Source organism: Phalacrocorax aristotelis, chromosome 1, assembly GCF_949628215.1.
Source record: "Phalacrocorax aristotelis chromosome 1, bGulAri2.1, whole genome shotgun sequence".
NCBI lineage: Eukaryota > Metazoa > Chordata > Aves > Suliformes > Phalacrocoracidae > Phalacrocorax > Phalacrocorax aristotelis.
Window position 1 is genome coordinate 25,391,870 of NC_134276.1, and position 24,102 is coordinate 25,415,971.

The 24,102-nt window shown below is 37.0% G+C and overlaps 1 protein-coding gene across 4 annotated transcripts in view; it reads left to right on the forward strand.

Annotated features, from left to right (window-relative positions):
* Nucleotides 1-24,102, forward strand: part of PDS5B (PDS5 cohesin associated factor B) — a 110,651-nt gene that overhangs the window by 36,722 nt on the left and 49,827 nt on the right. For all 4 annotated transcript variants that reach the window (XM_075084797.1, XM_075084816.1, XM_075084806.1 and 1 more), the window contains exons 7-12: nucleotides 3,205-3,285; nucleotides 5,486-5,626; nucleotides 17,847-17,962; nucleotides 19,492-19,586; nucleotides 21,847-21,992; nucleotides 22,937-23,088. In XM_075084797.1, the coding sequence (XP_074940898.1) occupies nucleotides 3,205-3,285; nucleotides 5,486-5,626; nucleotides 17,847-17,962; nucleotides 19,492-19,586; nucleotides 21,847-21,992; nucleotides 22,937-23,088 (731 nt within the window). The remainder of the gene's footprint in view (nucleotides 1-3,204; nucleotides 3,286-5,485; nucleotides 5,627-17,846; nucleotides 17,963-19,491; nucleotides 19,587-21,846; nucleotides 21,993-22,936; nucleotides 23,089-24,102) is intronic.

Sequence of the window (24,102 nt, forward strand, 5' to 3'; positions counted from 1 at the left end):
ATATTCTAGAGCAGAACAGGTATGAAAAATGAGTCGGCAAAACTCTTAATGTCTTCCAGAAGCATAAAAAGCTTGAAGTGCTAGCAATATACAAAACTCAAAGTAGGAATTGAGACAAAGGAGAGTACTTATGATTGGCAAAGATAGTCTGTCTTCATATGTTATTGCTGAAGGCATTTTAATAATAAAAAAAGTAGTTCTCTGTTTGTTAACATTCTTTTCTGAAAGAAAAACAAGGTTTTTGGGGGGAAAAGGGTCTGTCTGCAGCATCCTCTAAGTCTATTTTAGATGTTAACTGTAACTTCTCAATTTATCTAGCAGATGATCTGTGTTCTGCCTTTTCATGGGTTGTTCTTTGGTTTGTCATTATCAATAAATACTTAATTCTGCTTTTTCCTTCAAAATGTAGCAATTACTAATGATTGCTTTAAACAGTGTTGCTAGCTGATGGCTTAGTTTCTATCCAGTTCAGGACTCTTGAAAGCTTATCCCGACCGGGTGCCTACATGCTCTTAGAGGCGTCCCGATTAAGATGATTGTCCCCATCAGTGAGGGCTTTCTTCAGTCATTAAAGGATCTTGAAATACTTGTCACTTTTTTTTCTGAATGTACAGAAAGACTGAAGAGAGGAAAATGATAGAGTTTAGATAAACACAGAGAAGAAATCTGTTAAATTATGTCTTACCCTTATACAATTTCTCCTTCAGGCAAATTGAAAGTATCTTTGTGGCTATTAAATTATTCAGTAAGATAGGTTGGAGGTATTGTAAAAGATCTTTGAACCTATTTGGTAATGGCCTGGGTCGCTCCTGTTTTCATTTCAACTAAGGCAGTGCTGCTTTTTCTTGTTTCTGCTTTTCTCCTGAAACTGGGAAGGGGAGAAGAAGACTTTCTCATGTGCTTTTAAGACTTCTTTGACATTGTTATTTTCTGGAAGTTGGGCCTCTGGACATTTGAGGGCCCTGGTTATTGGCACAATTAAATCAAATGCAGGAGGTGTGAAAAAAAAAATAGCTAACTTGCCATAGCCAGTTGTGATCAAGACTACTTTTTCTCTTTGCAGCCTTTTTAGAAGGAATGAAGAGTAATGTGGATATGTTACTCAGGATTGCAAATAGCTGCTTCTTGCATTTATCTTGGCAAACATTAAGGTGTTGGGAGATCTTTTGCCTGGCCTTCAGTGGCTTAATTATGAAAGATGCCTGTTTTTTCAGATTTCCTTTCCTAAGGCTATGTGTGACAATTTGTTTAATTTTTTAAACTTTAGTTATTAGTAGTTGTGTAGATGAATTAGAGAAGCTTTTGTTTTTTAAAATTAACTGCTGTGTGAAAGATACAAGCTGAAACTGTAATTAATGTGAATCAAAACAGATCTGCCTGTTGGAACTCTGCTGTGCTGTTCAAACTTGTTTTATATGCAAATCAGGTCTTGCTCATGATCTAGAGTGAACTCTTACCCAGGTGAAAGTTTTCTTTGTTTTGGTGGAGGTGATCTGTGGAAGTCAAGAAGGATCAGAGCAAGAATTCCAAGTGTCATACATTCCTTGTTATGGTTATTTGTGCCTTTTACTTCCTGAACAGTCACAACTCTAGCTAAATAACAGAAAACAAATGCTACAGGTAGAAATGGTGCTTGGTGGGTTGTTTTGGGTTTGGGGTGGGTTTTTTTTTGGGGGTGGGGAGGGGTCTAATCAACCATAAAGCGTAATCTAGCATGCAGAACCTTCTATTTTCTGGGACATGGAACAGCTGTACAATTTGTAAAAGACTGCCAGTGTTGACTCTTATGTCTTGATTAGATAAGGGAGGAGGAAATTACAAGGATGTTAGCATCTTGTGTAAGCATTTGAGTATCTTCCCAGAATTGGGATTGTTATTCACCTTCTGTAGTGGCTCTAAGTAAAACAGATCCTTCAGGCATGAATCTTCATAGCCTTTTGATTTCAGTAACTTAATTCTATCAGTTGCAAGTCAAAGACATCTTTTGTTTTATATTAACAGAAAATGTTAATCTATTCCCACTGCAGTCTAGAACCCTATAGTTTTACACAAGTGTTGAAATTACAGATAATACTCTCCATCTCTTTGCAAATACCTTTTTTTCATTCAGATAGCTACAATGAACCAAGCATATCCAGGCAAAGAAATACCCTGAGTGTGGCAATGCATCTTGTGTTTGTTTTTCATTATGCTCAAAGGAAGGTTTTTTTCCTTTTATGGCTGATATGTAATTAAAAAAACAAACAACCACAAACTGCCCCTTTATACAGTTGTCTTCTAAATGGAGTATGCTGGGTTTTTTAAATTGCGAAGACTAATCAAAATTGGGGGAACTATATTTTTACAGCAACTTTACCTATTAAAAGACTGTATTTTTTGGTATTGAAGACTTTTCTTTCATTCTTCTATGTGTTATTCAAGTCTGCAGTGGGTGTCACAAGGGCTGAGTTGCATTTTCTTCTGGAAATTTTTGAAAAATAATTACGATATAGAAATGGGAGAAAGGACATAGCAACCAGAGGGTGGAGAATGCATGCTGGAGAAGGAAGGAAACAGTGATAGAGCAATAACCCAATTAGTCAAATGGATGGATAGGAATGTTGTGGCTTGGTGTTTTTTTTTATTAGTTGGGGTTTTTTTTATATTAGAGATTCGTTAGTTTGTATTTTTCACCGTTTTTCACTCAGGGACTAAAATGCTAGGGTTTTTTTCTTCTTTACTATCTCAGTCAAACAGGCTAAGTATTTTCAGGAGATCCTATGGAGACACTGTGATGGTGGTTCACAGGTGGCTCCTTGATGCAAGGACGGAATTGTACTTTCTACCACAATCTTGTTCAGAGTCTTGCTTCTGTGGTGACTGTAAATGCCTTGGTGTTGCTTTATCTCGCTTTCCTGTTTTGGGGGAAGCTGATAAGAAGCAACAGTAAAATGTAGGAACTGACTTCACTGAGTGTTAGGCTTAGATGGGCAACTCAAAAGTAAGCCCCGATTTGGCAGGAAAGAGGTTTCTCAGTAATATCAGCGGAGGCTACAAAGCTCTGTTTGGACTAGGTTTGTTTTCATAGGTTATCTTTACAACTGAAAATATAAAAAGAATAGGCTATTTCTTTAACACATTTACCAGTACATGGTAGCTTTAAATTCTCATTTATTTTTAAGATTAATGTGCTTAAAATTTTTCTGTTGTGTTTTTTTCTCCCAGAATTTAAACAAGCAAGCCTATGATTTGGCGAAGGCTTTACTAAAGAGGACAGCGCAAGCAATTGAACCATATATTACTAATGTAAGTGAAGACTGCAAACAAATATGGAAATAAATACATTTTTTAACAGACCTGTATTATAAAAACAATGAATTGCGTATAGTCTAGTCAAAGGGTTGTAAGATAACTTTTTATAAACTCTCAATTGTTCTTTGAGAGAATTGTTATATTAATGAAGCATTATGTAACCTGTCCCTTTGAGTCTAGTTCTTTACCATATGGAAACTACTAAGCCCATAACAATTTTGATTTCTGAAATGTGATGGATAGTTTACTTTCCACTGTCTGGAGAACCCTTGCACTTCAATCCTTAATGTGACTGGAAGACCAAACATACTTACATGTATCGTTCTGATAAAAATGTTTAAATACATTGTTCGTGTGGCAAAATTCTTTTTCTAGTGAGGAGATGAGACTATTTAGAAGGTAGGAGAAGTGAAGATAGAGCAGAATTTTAAGGCCGTTTTCAGAGGAAAAGAAGAGGAAACAGAATCTAAGAATAGATAGTAAGGAAGAAAACCAGAGAGTGGATTGAGGGTTGTAGCCAAGTTGAGTGTAGACATCATAGACATTGCAAGAGAAGAGGGATAAGAGGAAGTAAAGATCAGACAGGAGTATGCTCTAGATTAAGTTGCACAATAGAAACAATATTACACTTTTTTTGTTTTTAAAGTAGTTAAGGATTTAGCAGGTCTCGTGGCAGCTATCCAAAACCTCAAAAGCTTAAAAACAATAGAAAATTTTCAATGTGTTTTGTGGCTTTCAGACTTGTAGCACTTGTGGTACTTGGAAAGTGGGTACCTACTAAGATTTTTTTTTAATCTTCAGCGAAAACTCTGACTCCAAACCCGTTAGTCAAACCTGCTGTTTGGGAAGGTATTGCTGCGTGGGATCTTGTTTTTAATATTGTTCATTTGTAAAGTTGGATTAAACTGAGTGACATTTTTTGGGTTTTAAGGAGGTCTGTACAATAAGAAACTTTCTCTTAAGGAAAATATGTACATGCAGTCTTGGTTTCCCCCAGGTGGGAAATATTTTGTTGTCTGGTTCCTTTGTTTTGAAAGTTAGTTTCTTTCTTAAAATATATTAAAGACACAGTAGGGGTTAGTTCCCTAACCAGGAATATATACATTCCAGGCAACTCTATATTCAGAAAAGGAAAACGTTTCCTTCCGCAAGACAGCATAAAGTCTTTAACTTCTAATTAAATGTGCTTATCTATTATTTCTTGGTCATTATTACTAGAAACTGTTGACTTTTTGTATTGTATCACTTGTTCGGGTTCACTATATAACCTTAAAAAGTGGTAGTTTTCATGTTTTCAGTTTCTTTACTGATGTGATTAACCTCATCAGGTTAATCAGAATTCATTATATTTGTCTGTACCAAGTTTGGAATTAGGAAACTGAAGTGCCAGTTAAGTGTATTCTCTTGCGTTAGCGGCAGGTGGAAATACTATGATTTGTTTAGCCACATTTGTGTATTGTTATCCAAAGATAAGAAAAATTTTCCAAATTATGTTCCCCCACTTTATGAGTAGGGAGTAGTATACTCTTACTCAGTTACTTCTTTCCCATCTATTATGAGAGGCTATAGTTTAAAGTAGTATGGAATTTATATTTCGTATTAGAAAATATTTTCTTTAACGAGAAGTATTAAGTTTCCCTCAAACCTCTGAAGTTTAGCAAGAAAGAATGATTGCTTTACAGATGCATTATTCTGCTTGTAAATACAAATTCTGGAACAGTCAGTTATTAATTCCTGCACTCTTACTTACAACTCCTTAACCTGCCAGCTGTGTAGTGTGGTAATTAGCCACTTGTTCCAGCCTTGTTTTGACTAAATGTTAGAATGCTTTTTAAAGTGATTGTTCTCAACAGTGAAATAACTCTAAATATAGTCACAGTATAATAAGATATGATGCATTGGAATTCATCTTAAGTTTCTTATATTATTTGTAGGTTTTTTGTGGTAAACTGAACATCACTTTTTATGTGTCTCTTATGTGTAATATTAAATAGAAAGCAACGATACTTTAAGATTTCTACTGCAGAATCCCGATCTAGGCACGTCCTTGTCCCCTGCCCCCCCCTTTTTTTATTTAGTTGTGGTGAAATAAACGTTGTAAGATTGAAAGGTAGATTTAATGATAGACAAGCATAGTAGACAAGAAGAGGGTGTATACTCTTCTTATTAATGTATGCTCTGTTTTATTTTCCAGTTCTTCAATCAGGTCCTCATGCTTGGTAAAACCTCAATTAGTGACTTGTCAGAGCATGTGTTTGACTTGATTCTGGAGTTATACAATATTGACAGTCACCTCTTGCTTTCTGTTCTGCCACAGCTTGAATTCAAACTTAAGGTAAACAGTACTTATTTCCTATGTATTTGAAATGTGTGTTATGGCTACTAATGTGATTTTTTTTAACTGACAAGTTAATCAAATTATTTGGCATATAAAACTAATACTTACATGTGAAACATATCGTCTCTGCATTCTTTAAAGGAAAAATGGTAAAAGCCCACAAAAAGAGTCATTTAACTTCAGTTGTATTAACCTACAGTGCATGTGTGCATATGTTAGGGTTTTGGTTGTTTAGGTTGGGGGTTTCTGTTTTTTTGGCTTGTATCTTTCAAGCAGTAACTTGATTTTTTTTTAATGACTTGAGAATCTCACCTGTTTTGTTCTTTGGTTTACTGTAGTATTATTGTGAAGAACTTTAATGTGTTGAAAGTACCTTGTGCTGCAAGCTGTGCAGAGTATCTACATCTGTTCAGAATAGTGAATTTTGGGAGGGAGGAGTTGGAGTCATGTTAGTTGAAACTGATATACTGACAATTTTGTCCAAATAGAAGGTCTGTGACAGGTGGAAACAGAGCACTGGACTCTATAAATATCCCTTGTAGTCATTGCTAGAATTACTTTTATGATTATTTCAGGGTTATTTCTTATGTCTCAAGGATACCTGGTGCTATGGTGCTAACTATTTTAATAGGTGGTGTTGGGTTTGGGCTTTTTTGTTGCTGTTGGGTTTTGGGATTGGTGGTTTGTGGTTGGTTTTGTTGTGTTTTGTTGGGTGGTGGTTTTTGGTTTTTACATTTCAGAGTGTCTCCATCACTTGGAGAAATTCAGTATAACAGCCAGTACTCCCTTTATTCTCAATCCTTTTATTCTGTTTGTCATTCCACAGGGTTTCTGTGGAAGTGGGGAAATTGATTAGTTTTGTATTACTAAGGTTGAAAGTGTATTATTACTAACCTTGAGGGCTAATGTGCAGTGGGCAACTTTTAAATTCATGTTTATTATTGAGCACAGATTTTAGGTTTGTAGAACCTTTGGCCTGTTGTCACTGCAATATTTATCATAGTGACTTGTTTGTGCCTATTACTTTCTTTCACTAATGTTGCTAGGCAGACACACTGCATTTGTTGAATGAGTTGTTTTTAATGGTTATAGCTTTCAACTCACATTTCTGAAAGAAGTAGGGTTCAGTTTACTGCTAGCTGTCTGTCTTAAAGCAGACCTTTTCAGCCTTCAATTCCTGTTCTTACAGATGCTGAACAATGATCACTTTCTGTCCGATTAAAAACTACTTCTGCAGTTGAAGTTTTTTGCAAGACATTTAATCTTAACTGCTATCACATACTTTTTTTCATAGCCATAATTGCAGTAACCTTTCTGTCTTTAGGTCCACTAAAACCGCAGGTTCTTGGATTGACTTTTCTGCTCCTTCGTTGACTCTCATATTCCACTATTTCAGTACAAACTTCTTTTTTGCCATTAGAAACACCAATTTTAGTATTCCAACATTGTCAACCTCTTATTCCCCCTACCCACCAATTTCTGGTCTGTTTCTCAACTGATTTCAGCCCTCAGCATTTCCATGTGTTCTTTATACCTTGTAATTTACAACACTTTTTTTTTTCATGTTTGCCTTTATGTTTGTTTAACATACTCTTATTAGATGCTGATAGGATGAACATCCGTTTTGTTGCTTCTCATCTCCATGATCCTTAGTGTAGTTTTCTCCTCGTGGTCTAAAACCTTGAGGATAAGGTGTTTCACATTTGATGTTTGTAAGATCCAGTTTAACAATGTTTCCAATAGACTGCACATTTTGATAGTTACATTCTTACTGCTCTTATTCCTCAATGGCTTGTTGAATGCAATACAGGTTGTGGCTATTCAGAGGGCATGGTATGGCTTCTGTTTGAATTATCCTGTTGCTTCTCATGTGTGGTTTTGATGCCTTAAGTAATAAGGACAAATATTATATGCCTATTTTGTGCTATTGGCTGTCAAATGTAGTTTGATGCATCTTTCCCAGGAAAAAAGAAAAAACCAACCCTATATTTGGAATAGGATAATCCTGGTTTAAATCCTGAGACACTGGAACAGGTTGCCCAGGAAGTTGCCCCATCATTGGAAGTGTTCAAGGCCAGGTTGGATGGGGCTTTGAGTAACCTGGTCTAGTGGAATGTGTCCCTGCCCACAGCAGGGGGGGTGGACTAGACTATCTTTAAAGGTCCCTTCCAACCCAAACCATTTAATGATTCTAAATGAGTTGAGAGGTTGCTAAGATCTTTCTGTAGTTGAAAGGGTATTTTGAAGATGGGTATTCTGAAATATTCATGAAATATGACCAGGCTGTGGTTTTTCTAAGATCAACACAAATTTGTTGTTTATGGAAAGCTGCCAGTGTTGATTAGATACTTTCCACTTCAGCAATAGCTATGGCTTTATTCTAAACAGCATCAAGCATTTTTAATTCAGGTCCAGATAAATAGCATGTTAGCGTGTTGAGAAGAGAGTGTAATTTCAATGAAGCTCAGAGTGCTTATGCTAAAAGGCAGCTAACGGTTTGCTGCTTTTAATGAAACGAAACTGGACAACAGTATCACTGTTAGCTTGATGCAGCCTTGGATCAGGTGGGTGGTAAAGGAGAAAAATATTTGGCAGCCTATGTTGAAATATGGGAGAGGGGAGATGTCTTTTTGAATAAAGGTCAATTAAAGTTAATGATAAAATAACCATGAACTCTAGCGAGTTCTGCATATCATTCAGAGCTTGACTGGATGGTTTTGGCTTTTCTGGATTTGGTACATGGAATTGCATCTTTTTCTATGCCCATATTTTAAGAGCCTTGGCTTCTGAGCTCACTTGCCATAGGCTCTCTGCTAGTTATTTAAGCAGAAGTTTGTGGAGTATATTTAGGTCAAATGCATGGTTTCACAGGGGCATCTAATTTTTTTCCATGAAATTGTCTGATATGGCTCTTGAATATACAGATGTGACAACAGAAGTGAAATACTAGGGGCAAATACTTAAATAATGCTTACGGGGTAGTGGGGCAGTTGCTGTGTTCAAGATCTCGTGAGCTGCTTTGCTGCTAAACAGGTTTGTATTAATCTTAAAGGAGATGATGTTGAAGGAAAGCTGTGGCTGTTTCAACTGCTGAGTTGTCAGTTTTGAAGTGTGAAGATGTGTCAGAATGATCTCATCTTGCATGCGTTGAACACATGGAAGTGGACATATAATCTGTGCTTTTCAAAGATAAATTGGGTAATTGTTATCTGTGTTTTTGAAAGCATCCATTTTCTTTATAACTGGCTTCAAAAGCAGTGAGTAAAAAAGATTTTGGCCAGATGGAGTATCCTTATGGTAGACTTCCTCTGAGCAAGACACCAAGTGTTCTGGCTCACTTTAAAGATGATGCTTTTAAAAAAAAATTTTCAGGTGCAAACTTGGCAAGTTCTGCATAAATTTAACAGAATACAATATTTTTTATTTCAATGAAACTTAATTTGAAAGAAATAAATCAATTTCTTAAAGCATTTTCTTACGTTTTGCTGTAGTTTGAGCCATTTTCCTCCAAAAGCTGTTCTTTTTAAATTCTTTCGACATTGCCTAAAATGTCTTTTGCCAGTAAAGAATGATAAATGGTTACTTTCATACAGATGTTAAACTACTTAAATTTCTTTAATTGACCCTATCATGTAAAGTCTAAGAACAATGAAGGTCAGCTCAGTAGGGCACAGGACTTTAAAATAAACTGGGAAACAAGAATTAAGCCTGCATATTGTCAAGCAAGTGGGACAGAGAAGACCAACCCGTCTGAACAGGGAACTCCTTGTGGAGCTCAACAGGAAAAAGAAGTTGTATGATCTCTGGAAGCAAGGTCAGGCTTTGCAGGAAGATTACAGAGCTGTGGTTTATATATGCAGGGAGAAGATGCAAAAGGCCAAAGCTGAATTAGAGTTGAAACTAGCCAGTGTTGTGTCGGATAACAAGAAGGGCTTTTTGAAGTATGTTAATAGCAAGAAGATATCTAAAGAAAACAGTGGACTGATGCTTGTTGAAGATGGTCATCTGACTAATAGAGATGAAGAAAAAGTGGGGGCATTCAATGCCTTTTTTTTGTCTCAGTCTTTAATAATACTGATAGACCTTAGACTGCCCAGTCCCCTGAGTCGGAGGACCATGACTACGGGAACAGTGACTTTCCATTTGTAGACACTGAGATTGCAGGGGACCACGTGTATCAACTGAGTGCTCACAAGTCTGTGAGGCCTGATGGGATTCATCCCAGAGTACTGAGGGAGCTAGTGGATGTTGTGGCAGGGTCCCCTTTTGATCTTCTACCAAAGGTCTTGGGTGTCTGGGGAGGTCTCTGTTGACTGGAAGCTAGCCAATGTTATTGCAATTTACAAAAAGGGTGTGAGGGAAGACCCAGGGAACTACAGACCTGTTAGTCTAACCTCAGTTCCTGGAAAAAATATGGAGATGATTATGCTGGGTACTATTGAAAGGCATTAAAAGAATGCAGTCATCAGGCACAGTCAACATGGGTTCACAAAGGGAAAGTCCTGTTTAATTAATCTGATATCCTTCTATGATAAGGTGACCTGCCTAGCAGATAAAGGGAAGGCAACTGATGTAGGTTTTTTGATTTTTAGAAAGGCTTTTGATACAGTCCCTCACAATATCCTCACAAGTTGTCCAGCTATGGGATGAGTGGGTTCACAGTGTACTGGATGAAGAGCTGGCTGACGGGCTGGGCTCAAAGGGTTGTAGCAAATGGGACTACATCTGGCTGGTGACCAGTCACCAGCGGTGTTCCTTGGGGATCAATTCTAGGGCCAGTCCTGTTCAATATACTTATAAATGATCTGGATGCAGGAGTTGAATGCACCATTAGCAGGTTTTCTGGCCATATTAAACTGGAAGATGCTGTCTTGAGGGGCAAGGTGCCTTGCAGAGGGATCTAGATAGATTGGAGCATTGGGCAGTGATTAATGGGATGAAATATAGGAAGTCTAAATGCCAGATTCTGCACCTTGGACAGAGTAATGCGGGGTACAAGTATAAATTGGTAGAGGAGAGGTTGGAGGGCAGCCCTGCAGAAAGGGATCTGGGGGTGCTGGATGGCAGCAGGCTCAACATGAGTCAGCAGCGTGCCCTGGCAGCCAAGAGAGCAAACTGCATCTTGGGGTGCATCAAACACAGCTTAACCAGCCAATCAAAAAGAGGTGATTATCCTGTGTTCAGCATTGGTGTGGCCTCACCTTGACCACTGTGTGCAGTTCTGGGCCCTACAATTTAAGAAGGCTGTGAAAGTCCTTGAATGTGTCCAGAGGAGAGCAACAAAACTGGTGAAAGGACTGGAAGGAATATCCTATAAGGAGCAGCTAAGGACTTTGGGTTTGTCTAGTTTGGAGAAGAGGAGGCTGAGGGGTGACCTCATTCATTGCTCTCTACAGCTTCCTGAGGAGGGGAAGTAGAGAGGGACGTGCTGATCTCTTCTCTCTGGTATCCAGCGATAGGACATATGGAGATGGCTCAGACCTGCTCCAGCAGAGGTTTAGACTGTACATTAGGAAGCATTTCTTTACTGAGAGGGTGGTCAAACACTAGAACAGGCTTCCTAGAGAGGTGGTTGGTGCCCCAAGCCTGTCAGCATTTAAGAGTTATTTGGACAATGCCCTTAACATGCTTTTAACTTTTGGTCAGGCAGTTGGACTTAAACGATCATCATAGGTCCCTTCCAACTGAATATTCTATTCTGTGTAAGAAGGAAATGATGTGACATGGGGTTTCCAAAGGCAAAAGAACTTGATTATTGACAACCTGAAAAAAAATTCTTCACTTTTTTGGGATGTCATTTAGCAACAAAGTGGGAATTTATTAGCCAAACAAGAGAAGACAGGAATTCCTGAAAGAATGATAATATGGTTAAATACTCTGAAGGATCATCCTTGAGAAACTCCATCTGTATGTTTTAATGGCACAGGTATTTTGCTTCCTATTACTAAGCACTTAGAATTATATTTTAGTTTGTTCATCTTTCCTTCCTTTTTTACTTGAGATACACCAAGAAAACATATATTGGAGCTATGTGATTACTGATGAATCTTGTTTGGTGAGTGGGATGAGTCCACTTACAATGAGGGGAGCCTTTCCAGCTACGCTTCCTCCACCCAAAGCAAAATGGTGGTTCACATCAATTAAATTATGACAACATTGCTGAGACTGAGGAGTATACCACTGCCCTGAAGTCCTCTGGAGCAACTTGAAATACTGATCTGAATATAGAAAGATATTGATGCTGATGGAGAAATATTTCTGTGCTGCCTGCCTCTGGTTCTGTGCACACATTCCTCCTATGATTCCTCCTTTTTCTTGTGTCCGGCACTGCTGGGAGTTTTTTCACAGTACTTTATCCTAAGGGCAGTAGGTGCCAGAGACGGAAGTGTCACACCAGCCACCTCGCTCTTATCTTAACATCATTCATTTCTGGAGCTTAGTGGGCTGATGCTACCACCAGAACACATTATTATCCAGTAACATCTTTGGATAGAGTGGGTAGAGTTGTTCCGTAAGTCTTCTGGCAACAGATCATCTTTAGATAACCTGTTGCCTTTTGGACAAGGGAGGAAAGTGGGCTGAGTTGTCTAGACATCTGAATGGTTTTTCTGTAATTTTAGAGGCATGTTGCAGAACCGGTGCACATTTCTTTGGGAGAAAATGGAAGTGTGGTACCGTTTGTGGACATGCTGTGCTATCAAGTCTCTGGACTCTCTTGCGTCTGGCTTATCTAAGTTGATGGTCTCTGATTGTCCTGTGCAACTGAGACATAACCACCGTTATCAGGTGCCGGTGGAGATCATCTGTATGCCATTTTGGTGCTGTCCTCTTGGTCATTTCTGCATGAGAGAGAGCTTAAAAGTATGTCTCTGGTGTGGGGTAAAATGGCACATTTTAGTTCCACTTAATTACTTGGAAAAGAAGGTCTGGTAATTCATGGGGTCAAGTTGCTGAACAAATTGTTTTCTGATGCTAAGATTTGTAGATAGAATATAGTGCATGGTGTTATAGTGGCCATATTGGAAAAACTGTCTTCTGTCTTAGAATACTTGCTTCAGTAATGCTGGTGGACATACCCCTTCTTGATTATGAAGGGCTCTTTGCTGTCTTTTTTTGGGGATTGTGTGGCTGTGGTGATGTGCAACTCAGCAATCATTTAAAATTCATGCAGCGTTGCAGGACTGGATATCAGTCCTGCTTTGTTGGAAGCTGTTACATTTCAACAGTATCCCATTTTGGGCAGTTCATATGCCTAATGTCCCCAACTACCGACTGCTCCCAACTAATCATCTACAAAGAACTGTAACTTCACTTAGAGGGAGATCATGTCCAGGCTTCTCCCATGAATGTGCTTGGCTTATGGTGAATCTGTATTCTGCCAGGGCTTGTGAGAACTACCAAGTTCTGCCTGATAAGACTAAATCTGTGAAGTCTGAATGTACTCCTGTTTCATGATTGCAAGGGATGCTATGCTCCCTTCCATAGATTCTAGTTAGAGTGGAGGGGGAAAGAAAGTGCTCTTGACCTTGACTGATGTGATTTTGAGGACCATCTCCCGTTCTTTGAGGATGCTGAAAGTTCTCTGTATTCTTGACTTGTTCTTTCACGGATTGGTCACATGTTTCATCCTGCCCTTAGGGTACTCAGTCTCACAGTATGGGTGCTGGATGTTTCTCTGGTAGTGATCCTGTTTCTCTAAACTGATTCTTCCTGGTGTCAGCAACTTTTCCACTAGTTATATATTGTGTATGTGAACGAGAATTTCCATGTAGTATCTTATTTCTTTGCTTCTAAACATTTTGTGGTATCTTGAAAATGAAGTGGTTGTGGTTTTCTGCCAGCAACCAGGTGAGCTTCACTGAGCAATCTCCACTGCTTTCCCATTGAGTGGGCTGCTTTCTCAGCCTCTGTGCCTGACAGGAGTTTGAGGGCATAAACAAATGTCTGTGTCTGTGACTCACTACCTGACAGGATCCAAATCTCTTGCTCACGGTCTCAGTGAACCTCTTTTCCACTCTTTGTGGCAGGAAGCCTCTTGATTTATCTTCATGGGATCAGGGTCTTATGGAAGTTCTAGACTGTCTCTGAGTGGGGGAAAAATCAAGGGCTTTCCTGTCAGCGGCCAAATAAATTTTTGACTATGTATGGAGGGGTTATGAAACTGTTAGCTCTGTCACAAGTTCCATACTTACGTGCCTCAGTAACACTGTTGTGCATATTTACTATTTTGGATCTAAACAATGTGGCCACCTAGTGTTCAAGCACCTTGCCATTTTGGTACAACCAATGACCATACAGTTTGGTCATGAAGCCAGGCAATTTTAACTGCTGTAAGGATTGTACATGTTGGTTTGGACAATGAATGACAGGTTGCTGGCAGTAACTGGCATTCTATGAAATGTGCAGCATTTGTGTGCTTTAATCCATCAGTTGCTTCTTCTGTCCTGTCTATACCAAGAATCTTTTAAGTATGTTTGAAGAGAATTGAAATGCAGCTGGGTGTGTGCTGTGCCATGTCACGTATCAGACAAAAATGGACAAGCTAATTATCCTTTGGGATCTGCTGGGATGGAGTTAATTTTCTTTGTAGCAGCCTGTATGGTACTATACTTCATATTCGTGGTTAAAACAGTGTTGATGGCACTTTAATATTTTGACTATTGCTGAACGGTGCTTGCACAGGGAAAGTCTTTCTCCCCCCACCATGCGTAAGCTGAGGCAGGGCAGGAGGTTGAGAGGGGACACGTGATCAGCAATGGAAGCTCAGGGAAAGGAGGAGGAAGCAGGGTATGTTTGTGCTTATGGTGCTTGCTTCGGAAGAGAAACACTATGCATGCCTAGACCCTGCTTCCCAGATCTGCCCGCCAATAGGAAGTAGCGAATGAATTCTTTTTGCTCTACTTGTGCATTCAGCTTTTTCTTTACCTATTAAACTCCTCATTATCTTGATCCGTGAGTCTTTTCACCTTCCTTCTATTTTGTCCCCTTCCTCTCTCTGTACAGGAGAGGAGAGTGAGGGAGAGGCTGGGTGGGTGTTTTTGGCTTTTGGCTGAGGTCGACCCACCACACCTTTATAACTTTTTTTTTCTTAAAAAAGAAAAAATAAAGAAAAAACCCAACAACCAACCAACCACCCCAAAAAACAAACCACAAACAAACCCCCAAAAAATCAACCCAAAAAACCCCCCATAACCACTCCTATGTTTTCATGTGGCAGAAAAGGAGTATTGATAAACTCCTAACACTCTGAGCTGTGTCAAATCATGGTTGCTTCTTACTGGTAATTAATTTTTTAATCTAATTTTGGAAAGGAGCCTGGGGGATTAGCAGGAGAATGCCCATTGAAATTATTTAACTTAACCTCTTCTGTGAGGGTAAGTCATTTGTGCCTGATCTTGGCATTATAAAGTGGCATGTTTAGAGATCTAGCTTTGACACAGAAGCATTACTGGTGCAGGGGAGAACAGAATTAAGAACATATTGTTGTGTAGGTCAACTTGTAAAGGAAACTGATATTCCTTGATTCAGATTTGATACTTGAATTTTAGGAATTTGTATTGCTGAAAGTAAATACCCTTCTAATGTTCAGGGGAATGAAAAGCTCATGAATAGAGTATGCAGGAAATAACCATTATGCAGTTTAGATCTTTATTTTACCATCCTACTAAACCAATATGATGGAGTGAATAAAATCAGTAAAATGTTGACTCTTCTTATTATTGTAGAGCTGCATTTCTTCCCAGATATGGTAGTTCAAATTTTTGTTAAGTTTCAGGTCATATGTCCACTTCTCCCAAATCCTCCTAGACCCTCAGTGCTGCCTATTCTTTTGGACTTGATAGTGATAACGACCTGACCAACTTCAGCTGTTGTTAGCGACAGACCCTAATACAGAAGAGCAGATGCCTGTGTGTTGGGAGTACATATGGGGAAGGGAAAATATCAGTATTCAATGTCAATTTTTATTGACAGGTTGGTTATGGAACACTAGTAAGCATAAAGAGTGCTGGATCACACCTGAGAAGATGTGAAAGATGTAACTCTTCAAGTACACAATGTCTCATAGAATGGACAAGATTAAGATTTTTTTTTTTTCCCAGAGTTGATGTTAATGATTTCCCCCCCCCCCTTAGAAAAAGAAATAGAGATTAAAGTAGAATAAAGGAGAGAAACTGTAGCAGTGATGCCTTCATTTAATAAGAAGCATAGGTTGATTGTTATTACCTTTAGGAGCTTCAAGGAGACCAACGTTTGGGCACAAATTTAGAAATTACCAAATACTCTTGGTCCATAAACACAAATATTCCTTGCTTCTACAAACAGGACTAGAAACATGAGTGGGTTGTCTTATAATTAGATTAGTGGCTAATACAGTGAAAGCTTCTGCTGTGGCTAATTCACTAAAAAAAACAACTGAACTGTCCTTAATGTCTCCCTTATTTTTTTCTGTATTTCTGGCTATGTAACTAATAGCTGAATGTTTAGTGTACTCTCCACCCCTCCAACCCCCTCCCTCTCCACCCTCTGGATCTGTGTTGTTACCTAGAGAAATTCAGAGATTCTCTAATACTTCTTGAATATTTTGTTGTTCTGAGCGGGAGTTGATGGGATGTGTACTAATATAGGCTACAAAAAAAAATTTTTTTGAATTCCTAACCATGAAGGCACAGAATAAAAATTTGTAGTGTAATAAACACTTACAAGCTGAAACTCAAGAAAAAGATACCATGTATTGCAGGTTAAGAGGAGGAGGTTGTAGGTGGCTTTCAGTAATGTCAAGCTGAAGTTTAATTGGAAAAATTAGTCAAATGTGGACAAAGATATGAATGGATTTACTGTTAATGCTGCTAATACTTAATGCTAAAGTGTATTTGGAAGAACCACAGTCTTTTGTAATGTAGCAATATATCAGTGTTAGAGATTTCTTCATCCTTCTCTTGCTCTGTTACTTTAAGGATTTACAAATGCTTGTACTGTTCTTAGGCAGCTGAATTAAAAGGACATACTGGCAAACTTTTCAGCCCATTTATGGTATGAGTCAGAGAAATAGTTGGTCTTTAAGACTGGTGTCATATTAGAGAACTCTTACAGCTACATTGTACTCTTATTTCTTGTTTGCATTTAAAAGGTGATGTTGAATTAATAAGAATATCAAAGATGGTAGACAAGTACAGTACTGTAAACAGTCTTTGCCTTTATTACCAGAAAAAAATAAGTGAATAATATCTAGTGAATAATACATATAATAATACAATAAATAATGTAAGTGAATAATATCTAGTTAACATAAACTAATATCTAGTTAATGTCAACTAATTTTAGCTACTCCCTTTTCAAAGAAGCGTTGCAGCCTGTTGTGTTTTTTTTCTTTAATAAGCAAAAGAAAAAATTTGGTGAGCAGTGAGTACATACTAATTGCAGAAATGTCAGCACATGTTTCCAAAGTATGTATTAAGCTTTAAATGCTGTCTCTTGCTTTAAAAAAGTGTAATGCAAATCAGTGATAATGGAAATATACTGGAGAAAGCCTTGTTTTATCTCTGTTAGTGCTAATTTTAAATATGAAAGAAAAGTATCAATTATAATTCAGGATTTCTAAATACAGACTTAAAATACATAGCCAGGTCCTGTGTATCTCAGATCTTGGTTACTTTAATCTGATGTTCTCTAAAAACTCGTTTTCTGAAAACTTTTTTTTCCTTTTTAAGTAAATGTTTGTAATTAGGCACTGTTCTAGAGAAGTGTAAGCCTTTATGGGCAGACAAATAAAGAATGAGTTTCGTCGGTTTTGTCTTGTGCTTGAATTTGTGTAAGCTTGTACAGGCATGTATCATTTCCTAATAGGATCGATAACTTGTAAATGACAGTTAAATGTATGTATCTGTGTATTTTTCACCAGGCTTTGTTCTCATTGGTATTTGCCTCTCCTTTGTGTATTGTTTTCACTGCCTTTACTGTTCTGTCTTCTCCCAGTAATAGCGGGTTTTTGTCTTGAGGTACGCATTTGTACAAAAGGGAAGTATTGATCTGTATTATGATATATCTGGAGATGTAGAAGTGTATTCATATAAAAGCTGTACAAAACAGAACTCTGGGTTTTTTGGTTGGGTTTTGTAGGTGGTGGTTGGTTGGATTTTGGGTTGTTGGGGTTTTTTTTTGTGTTGTGTGTTTTGGTTTGGGTTTTTTTGCAGTAATTAAAAAAGTGTTCATTTTCCAGAGCAATGACAATGAAGAACGCCTGCAGGTTGTAAAACTTCTAGCAAAAATGTTTGGGGCAAAGGATTCGGAGTTGGCATCTCAAAACAAACCACTTTGGCAGTGCTACCTGGGGAGGTATATTACAATTACAGATCATCCCTTTTCAGTTCATTTTTTTACAGCTGTCTTTATTGCCATTGTCAAGAAAAAGGAATAGTTTATTTTGATTTCTTCACAAGTGAAACTATTCAATGATGGATTAATTCTAAACCAGCATCAAATGACATTTGCAGTATCAGGTGATATTTGAGCCAGTTTTGAGGCTTATGTGCAGTATTTGTATACCGGTTTCAATTTTTTTTTAATGATAGGAGCGCCTTAAAAGAGGTATGTAGTATTTAAAGTGTTGCAAACACATAGTCTCTTGGTTTTGAAATGTCTTCTGCTTTTTAAATATTCTGCCAGTTTGAGATAGAAAATGTATCTGGAGCTTGTAGTCAACAGAAACTTAAGTATGGCTACTGTGATGAAAATGGTTTAGACTTGAGTAAATGGGGATAAATTCTGTAAATTATTACAAATGCAGTAGTTAATAATTTAGCATTCAATCATATCAAAACCAGAGTCCTTTAAAAATGCAGGAAACTTAATTGAGGGGAGGCCTTTTACTTCAAAGTATACAACTATTTAAAACACTACATATCATCAAAAAATACCAGATCTAATTGGGCCCAAAGGAAAATGCTTCATTGAGTTATAATGTGAAGCAATGTGAATATATGCAATTTGTTGTTCATAATTACTATTTTCAACTAATTATGAATTACATACATGTGTTTATTATTTTCAAGGATTTTCACTAAGTTAAAATAGTGTGTTAAATGAACCATTCTTAAAATATCTTCATTTTGAAAACATACGTGATCTTTACTAAAATAGTTATTCCTTAAAACCTCTTTATTTGATAAATAAGAATTTCAATAGCAGCAACGTTCTAAAGTTTTATTTTTAATTTGTTTAAAAGCAAGCATTTTGAAGATATCTTGAAAATGCATTTAATTTTTCAGAAGAGTTGTTGGTAACTCATTACATCAATAGTTTTATTATAAAATTACTTATATTAGAATTAAACATGAGAAAATACTAGTTTTCAAGTATCAAACCTAATTCACTCTTTCAAAAAGAAATCTTAAAGTTGAAGTGATCCATCTCAGGAGAAATTTGTACGAGGCTAGATGACCATTTGTTTGCTGTCTATTATAAAGTTTAAAGAGAGGACAAATAGCTCAGTCTTAAAAAAATTCTAGTTGCTGATACATGATTCATGATTAAATATGTGGAGCATTACAGAAAAGATAATTAAAATATGTCGGACATTTTTCTAATAAATAGTGGTTGTCTGCCTGGGAGTTTTTATGTATATGAAGAGAGGATATTTCTCTTCATTTTCAAAACATGAATTAATAAATGAGTGCAGGAATTGTTTCTTAACCTGAAGAAAGTCTACTTAATATTGTGAAATCAGAGATGTTTTGTGCATGTAATTGTGCATGGGAAGGATAAAAATATTTTGAGAGGTATTTGAGATTGTGTAGAAGTGAACTAATTGCTTTGGCAGAAGTGGTATTTTTGTTGTTGTAATGAATTGTCTTGTTTCTAAATAGGTTTAATGATATCCATGTACCTATTCGTCTTGAATGTGTGAAATTTGCAAGTCACTGCCTTATGAACCATCCTGACCTAGCAAAAGACTTAACAGGTACCAGATTTATTATAACATTAAAATACAATTCTGTCTCCTGGAAAAGTCAGGAAGGTTAGTTGTAATTCTAAGTAACGTTGTCAGATGTTGTGGAGGACTTAAATGAGCTTGTAGCTCTAAGTTACAGAGTCCCTGCCTTCAGTGCTGCTTCTCAGGCTGAGGGGACTGTACGTAACGAATGCCTTAACCAAAGAGATCACTCTCCCTCTCTTACAGTAGTTGCATTCCCAACTGCTGTTGAAATCAAGCACTGTGGGATCAGGCAAAGACATCCTGGAAAACCTAATGGTCATGGCATTTATTAATTAGGGTGCAGACCAGAGACCTCAGTTCCACAAAGCTGAAATGTGTAAATTTTATGCAGGCACTGTCTAAAACATTAAAACAGTCCATGTAACTGTGACCACAGGCGTTGGTTCCTGCTCTTTCAGGTCAAACAGAGCCTGTAATTCAAGACCTCTGTAGGAAGAAGGCAACTGGCATAGATGGAAGCATTTAGTGTTTGTTGCTCCTGATGTCTTAATGAAAAAGTGTAATTAAAGAGAGTGAGTTGGTTTGGGTTTTATTCCCCCCAAAATGTATGTGGAGACTGTATCTTCCTCTGATAAACTCCTACTTGTAATACTTCGGAGGTAATATCTTTGTCCATTTGCTCTAAGGAGGGAATTTAAAGGGCTGTTATGTGCATGGGATGGCTCTTCTGCTTGCTGAGCATTTGTCAAGTTAGACACAAATACAGGCAGGCTAAAGTCATCTCGTAGTTATTGGTATTGTTAAGCCATCTTTAAAAAAAAAAAAAGGGTTTCTGGTCCTGTCTTTAATGGAAAGGTAAAGATGTTTCCTCTGATTATCAGAATTGTATTTTCAAGGGGGGGGGGGTGTTGGTTGTTTGGTTTTGGTTTTTTATTTTTTTTTTTTTGCGCATAGAGGAAAGACTTTGTGCCCCCTCTAATGGTATCCTCTGGGAAATGTAATTTTGCTTGCCCCTCCTCTCCCTCCCCACAGTGCTGATCAAAGTCAAATTGTTGAAAAACTTCTCTGACTCACTGGTTTTTGAGACCAGAATTGTTTTGTGCAGTGGCGTTGTTCTTTGTTTCTTTAGTTTATGATGTTTTCTTGTGGAACAAACTGTTTTTTAAAAAAGTTTTACTTGGATCTAAAATTTCATAACCTCCATAAGTGCAAACCTTTATTTCTTGATGTGCTCTTTTGACACTTGTGCTGATAACCAGAAATGTTAATGGCCAATATTTCAGATGAGATTTCACTGTTTTCACTGGTCATTGAACAGTAATAGAAGAACAGTAACCTCTGGTAATTTAGTTTAGAGTAAAATTTGAATTCTCAGTGTTTCTTAATGTTCTCAATGTTTCACTGATGTATGCTGTGTACAGTGATCTTAATGACTTTTGGGTGCATTTTCCTACCCATTTGTGCTTCTAAATTAACCTAAAATACATAATTCTAAAAAGATAAGTAAACTTTGTCATTTTATTCTTTGTTAGATTTCTAAAATGACGTTAGGTAGCTAACATGTTTGACACTTAGAAGCAGAAACCTCAAAGTGTTGATAGTATAAGATTATTGGTACTACCAGATATGTAGCAATGGGCCAAAATAATTTAGAAAAAACTGTTTTAAGTTGAATTAGCTAGCATGTGTCTAAATAAGTGTTATAGCTTGGTCAAAGAGCATGCTTTTGAAGTATGTCTCTTGGTTTGTCCTTGCTTACAATGCTTAAACTGGAGTATTCCTGGAGCATGTGAACTAGATTCCTTGTGGATAATGCGCAAGTTGTGGTAAGGAGTGCAACTAATGAGCTCCAGCAGCCAAAGGGGATGGGGTCTGCAGGAAGAGAGTAGCCTCTAGCCTGAAGCAAGACTTTAAAATGTCTATAGTGTGGATATCAAATTTTCAGCACTGTCTGTTCTGCTCTACAGATCTAATTCTGCTGGGCGATAATAGTTGCTAATGTAGACGTAGCTTAACTATTATAAGAAATAATAAAAATAAAAATGTAGTCCCATAACTCTTATTTCCATAATGCCAGAAATATAAATATTTTATATTCTAAGGAAATAAAAGGTTTTACTGACATTTCAGTTAATCTTAAAGAAAATTATTGGTTTCTTACCATTGATGTTCAAAACAGTAGAAAATGATGTTTTCTGCTTCTGTCAGTTGAGTACTGTCTAGAGAAAGAAAAGTAGCTGAAGTTGTATACTTAAAATGAAATACTTATTCTGTTTTTTTCCAGAATATCTTAAAGTAAGGTCGCATGATCCTGAAGAGGCCATAAGGCATGATGTTATAGTATCCATAGTTACTGCTGCTAAAAAAGATCTTTTGCTTGTCAATGATCACTTGCTTAATTTTGTCAGAGAACGAACATTGGACAAACGGGTAAGATATAGGTAGTACTAATAATGGCTGTGTATTATATTTCTAGACTGTAATTCAGCTTTTTAAAAAACAATGCTTCTAAAAAATGCTGAATTAATTTTTGCACTATTTTGATTTTTCATTAGTAATTTTAACAATTTTAAAGCAGTCTATTTAATGAGGCATCTTTTGTCCCTGGCTTAAATGCCCCATTTTTCATGGTGCTGTAGTTTTGTTTTTTTTTACAGTAGTATGATTAAAAAATAGGCTGAAGCACAACAGTGTTGCTCCAGTTGTTTAGTTTTAGTGACATTTTAAGTAAAATGAGACCCTTGTAAAACATTCCAACATTTTTCATAAGAAGTTTTGCAAGCCGGTTTCAAAATGTATTGTAAATTACTGATGGAAAATGTTCCACCATCAGAGGTAGCTAGTTTACCTGTTTTTAATTAGATCATTGGAGGACTGCAAATCAGTGTAATAGCTTCCAAATTTCAATAGTCTTGAAATTTAGTTTAGCTATGTTTCATTTTTTGGTAAAATTTGAGGTTTGCTGCTTACGTTAAAGACGGTAAACAAGGTTGTTGATGGCAAACTTTTAAAATTAGCATTATAACTTTGGTTTTTTTAATTCAGTGACATGCTTTCCCTGTTGTACCCATAATACAATCACAAGTATTCAGTATAGATCTGTGAGATGGAGTGTTGACTTAAATTTGTAACAATTCTAAATTCAAGAGGCATACTTGGTAGTAGCTACTGGTGTTGAAAGGTTTAGCATAATAGACATGACGCAATGTATATACTGATGAGGAAGCGTTACACTTAAAAACTCAATTTAGCTTTTTTGTAAATGAAATTATTTTATTTTGGTGTAGAATAGGAAATACCTACCAGGAAATTCTATAATCTTTTCAGTTTTCCATTCTGAACTGCTAAATTGAGTACTATTTCTTTTTCTCAAGTGGAGAGTGAGGAAGGAAGCTATGATGGGACTTGCACAGATATACAAGAAATATTCATTACAATCAGAAGCAGGAAAAGAAGCAGCAAAACAGATATCATGGATCAAAGATAAACTTCTGCATATATATTATCAAAACAGTATTGATGACCGGTAAGTCAGTTGTGAAAGGTGATTTTGTGGATAAATGGAGCAACTTTGTTACACAAATTTGTTTTTCCTTTGTGCATAAGTGCTGACAAGGAGGAGATTTTATAATCATGTTTGTTTTGATCCAGTGTGTAGTCTTCTACAGCTGCAGCCGAATGTTGTCCTGTTGTTGTTTTCTTATACTTTTTCAAAAAGTGATTCTAAAGGATGAGATAGGTTAGACTATTTCAAAATTTTTAGCTGTACTTCACCGCTGCCTCAGTAAAGAAGGCTTTTGTTTATATTTCAGTAGCTTGCTAATTTTTATGTTAAAATTCAGTAAGTAAAATTGCTTTGCCAAACTTGCTTTAGATTTGCATGTTTTTCCTGTAAGCTTTAAAGATAAGTCTAGTACATGTAGTGACAATGGTTAAGGCACTTCACTCTGCAGAAGGTCAGTTTTTCTGTATGATAATAGCCATGAATTAGAGCCTTGTCCTGGATTCGTAGTGAAAGTGCTGCCAGAGTCATACCAGCTATAGACTTGCATATGGTCGTTTGTACTGAAAAATAGATGGTTGCACAAGCGGAACTAGTTTGGCAACTAGTCCACCTTGACTAATTGCGGGGGTCTTGTTGGCTTTGGAAATGAGCTGTCGGCCTTCACAGCATGATCAGATACAAATACAAATGGCATTGCAAACCCATGTGCATCCTTTAAAATAACTTGTGGCCTGAGTCATCTCCAAAATAAGCAATTATATCGTGGTACCATGGAAGTGAACAGAACTGTCTGGATTTTCAGATCCAATCTCTCTCACTCGCATTTTTCTTAAATTTTGAGATCCTTTAAAGAACAGTTGGGTTTGGGTTTTGACCGCCCCCTCCAATTGTGTGTAAAGGATTATTTTCTCATTTCTAGCCTAAGCGTACATGAATGGCTTTTTACCTATTTATTCAGTTTTGTTAATTTGCAAAAGTTGTGGGTCGCCTTGTTATTTGATTGCAACATGGGCTTAGTTTTCCTTTTGTTTTTTT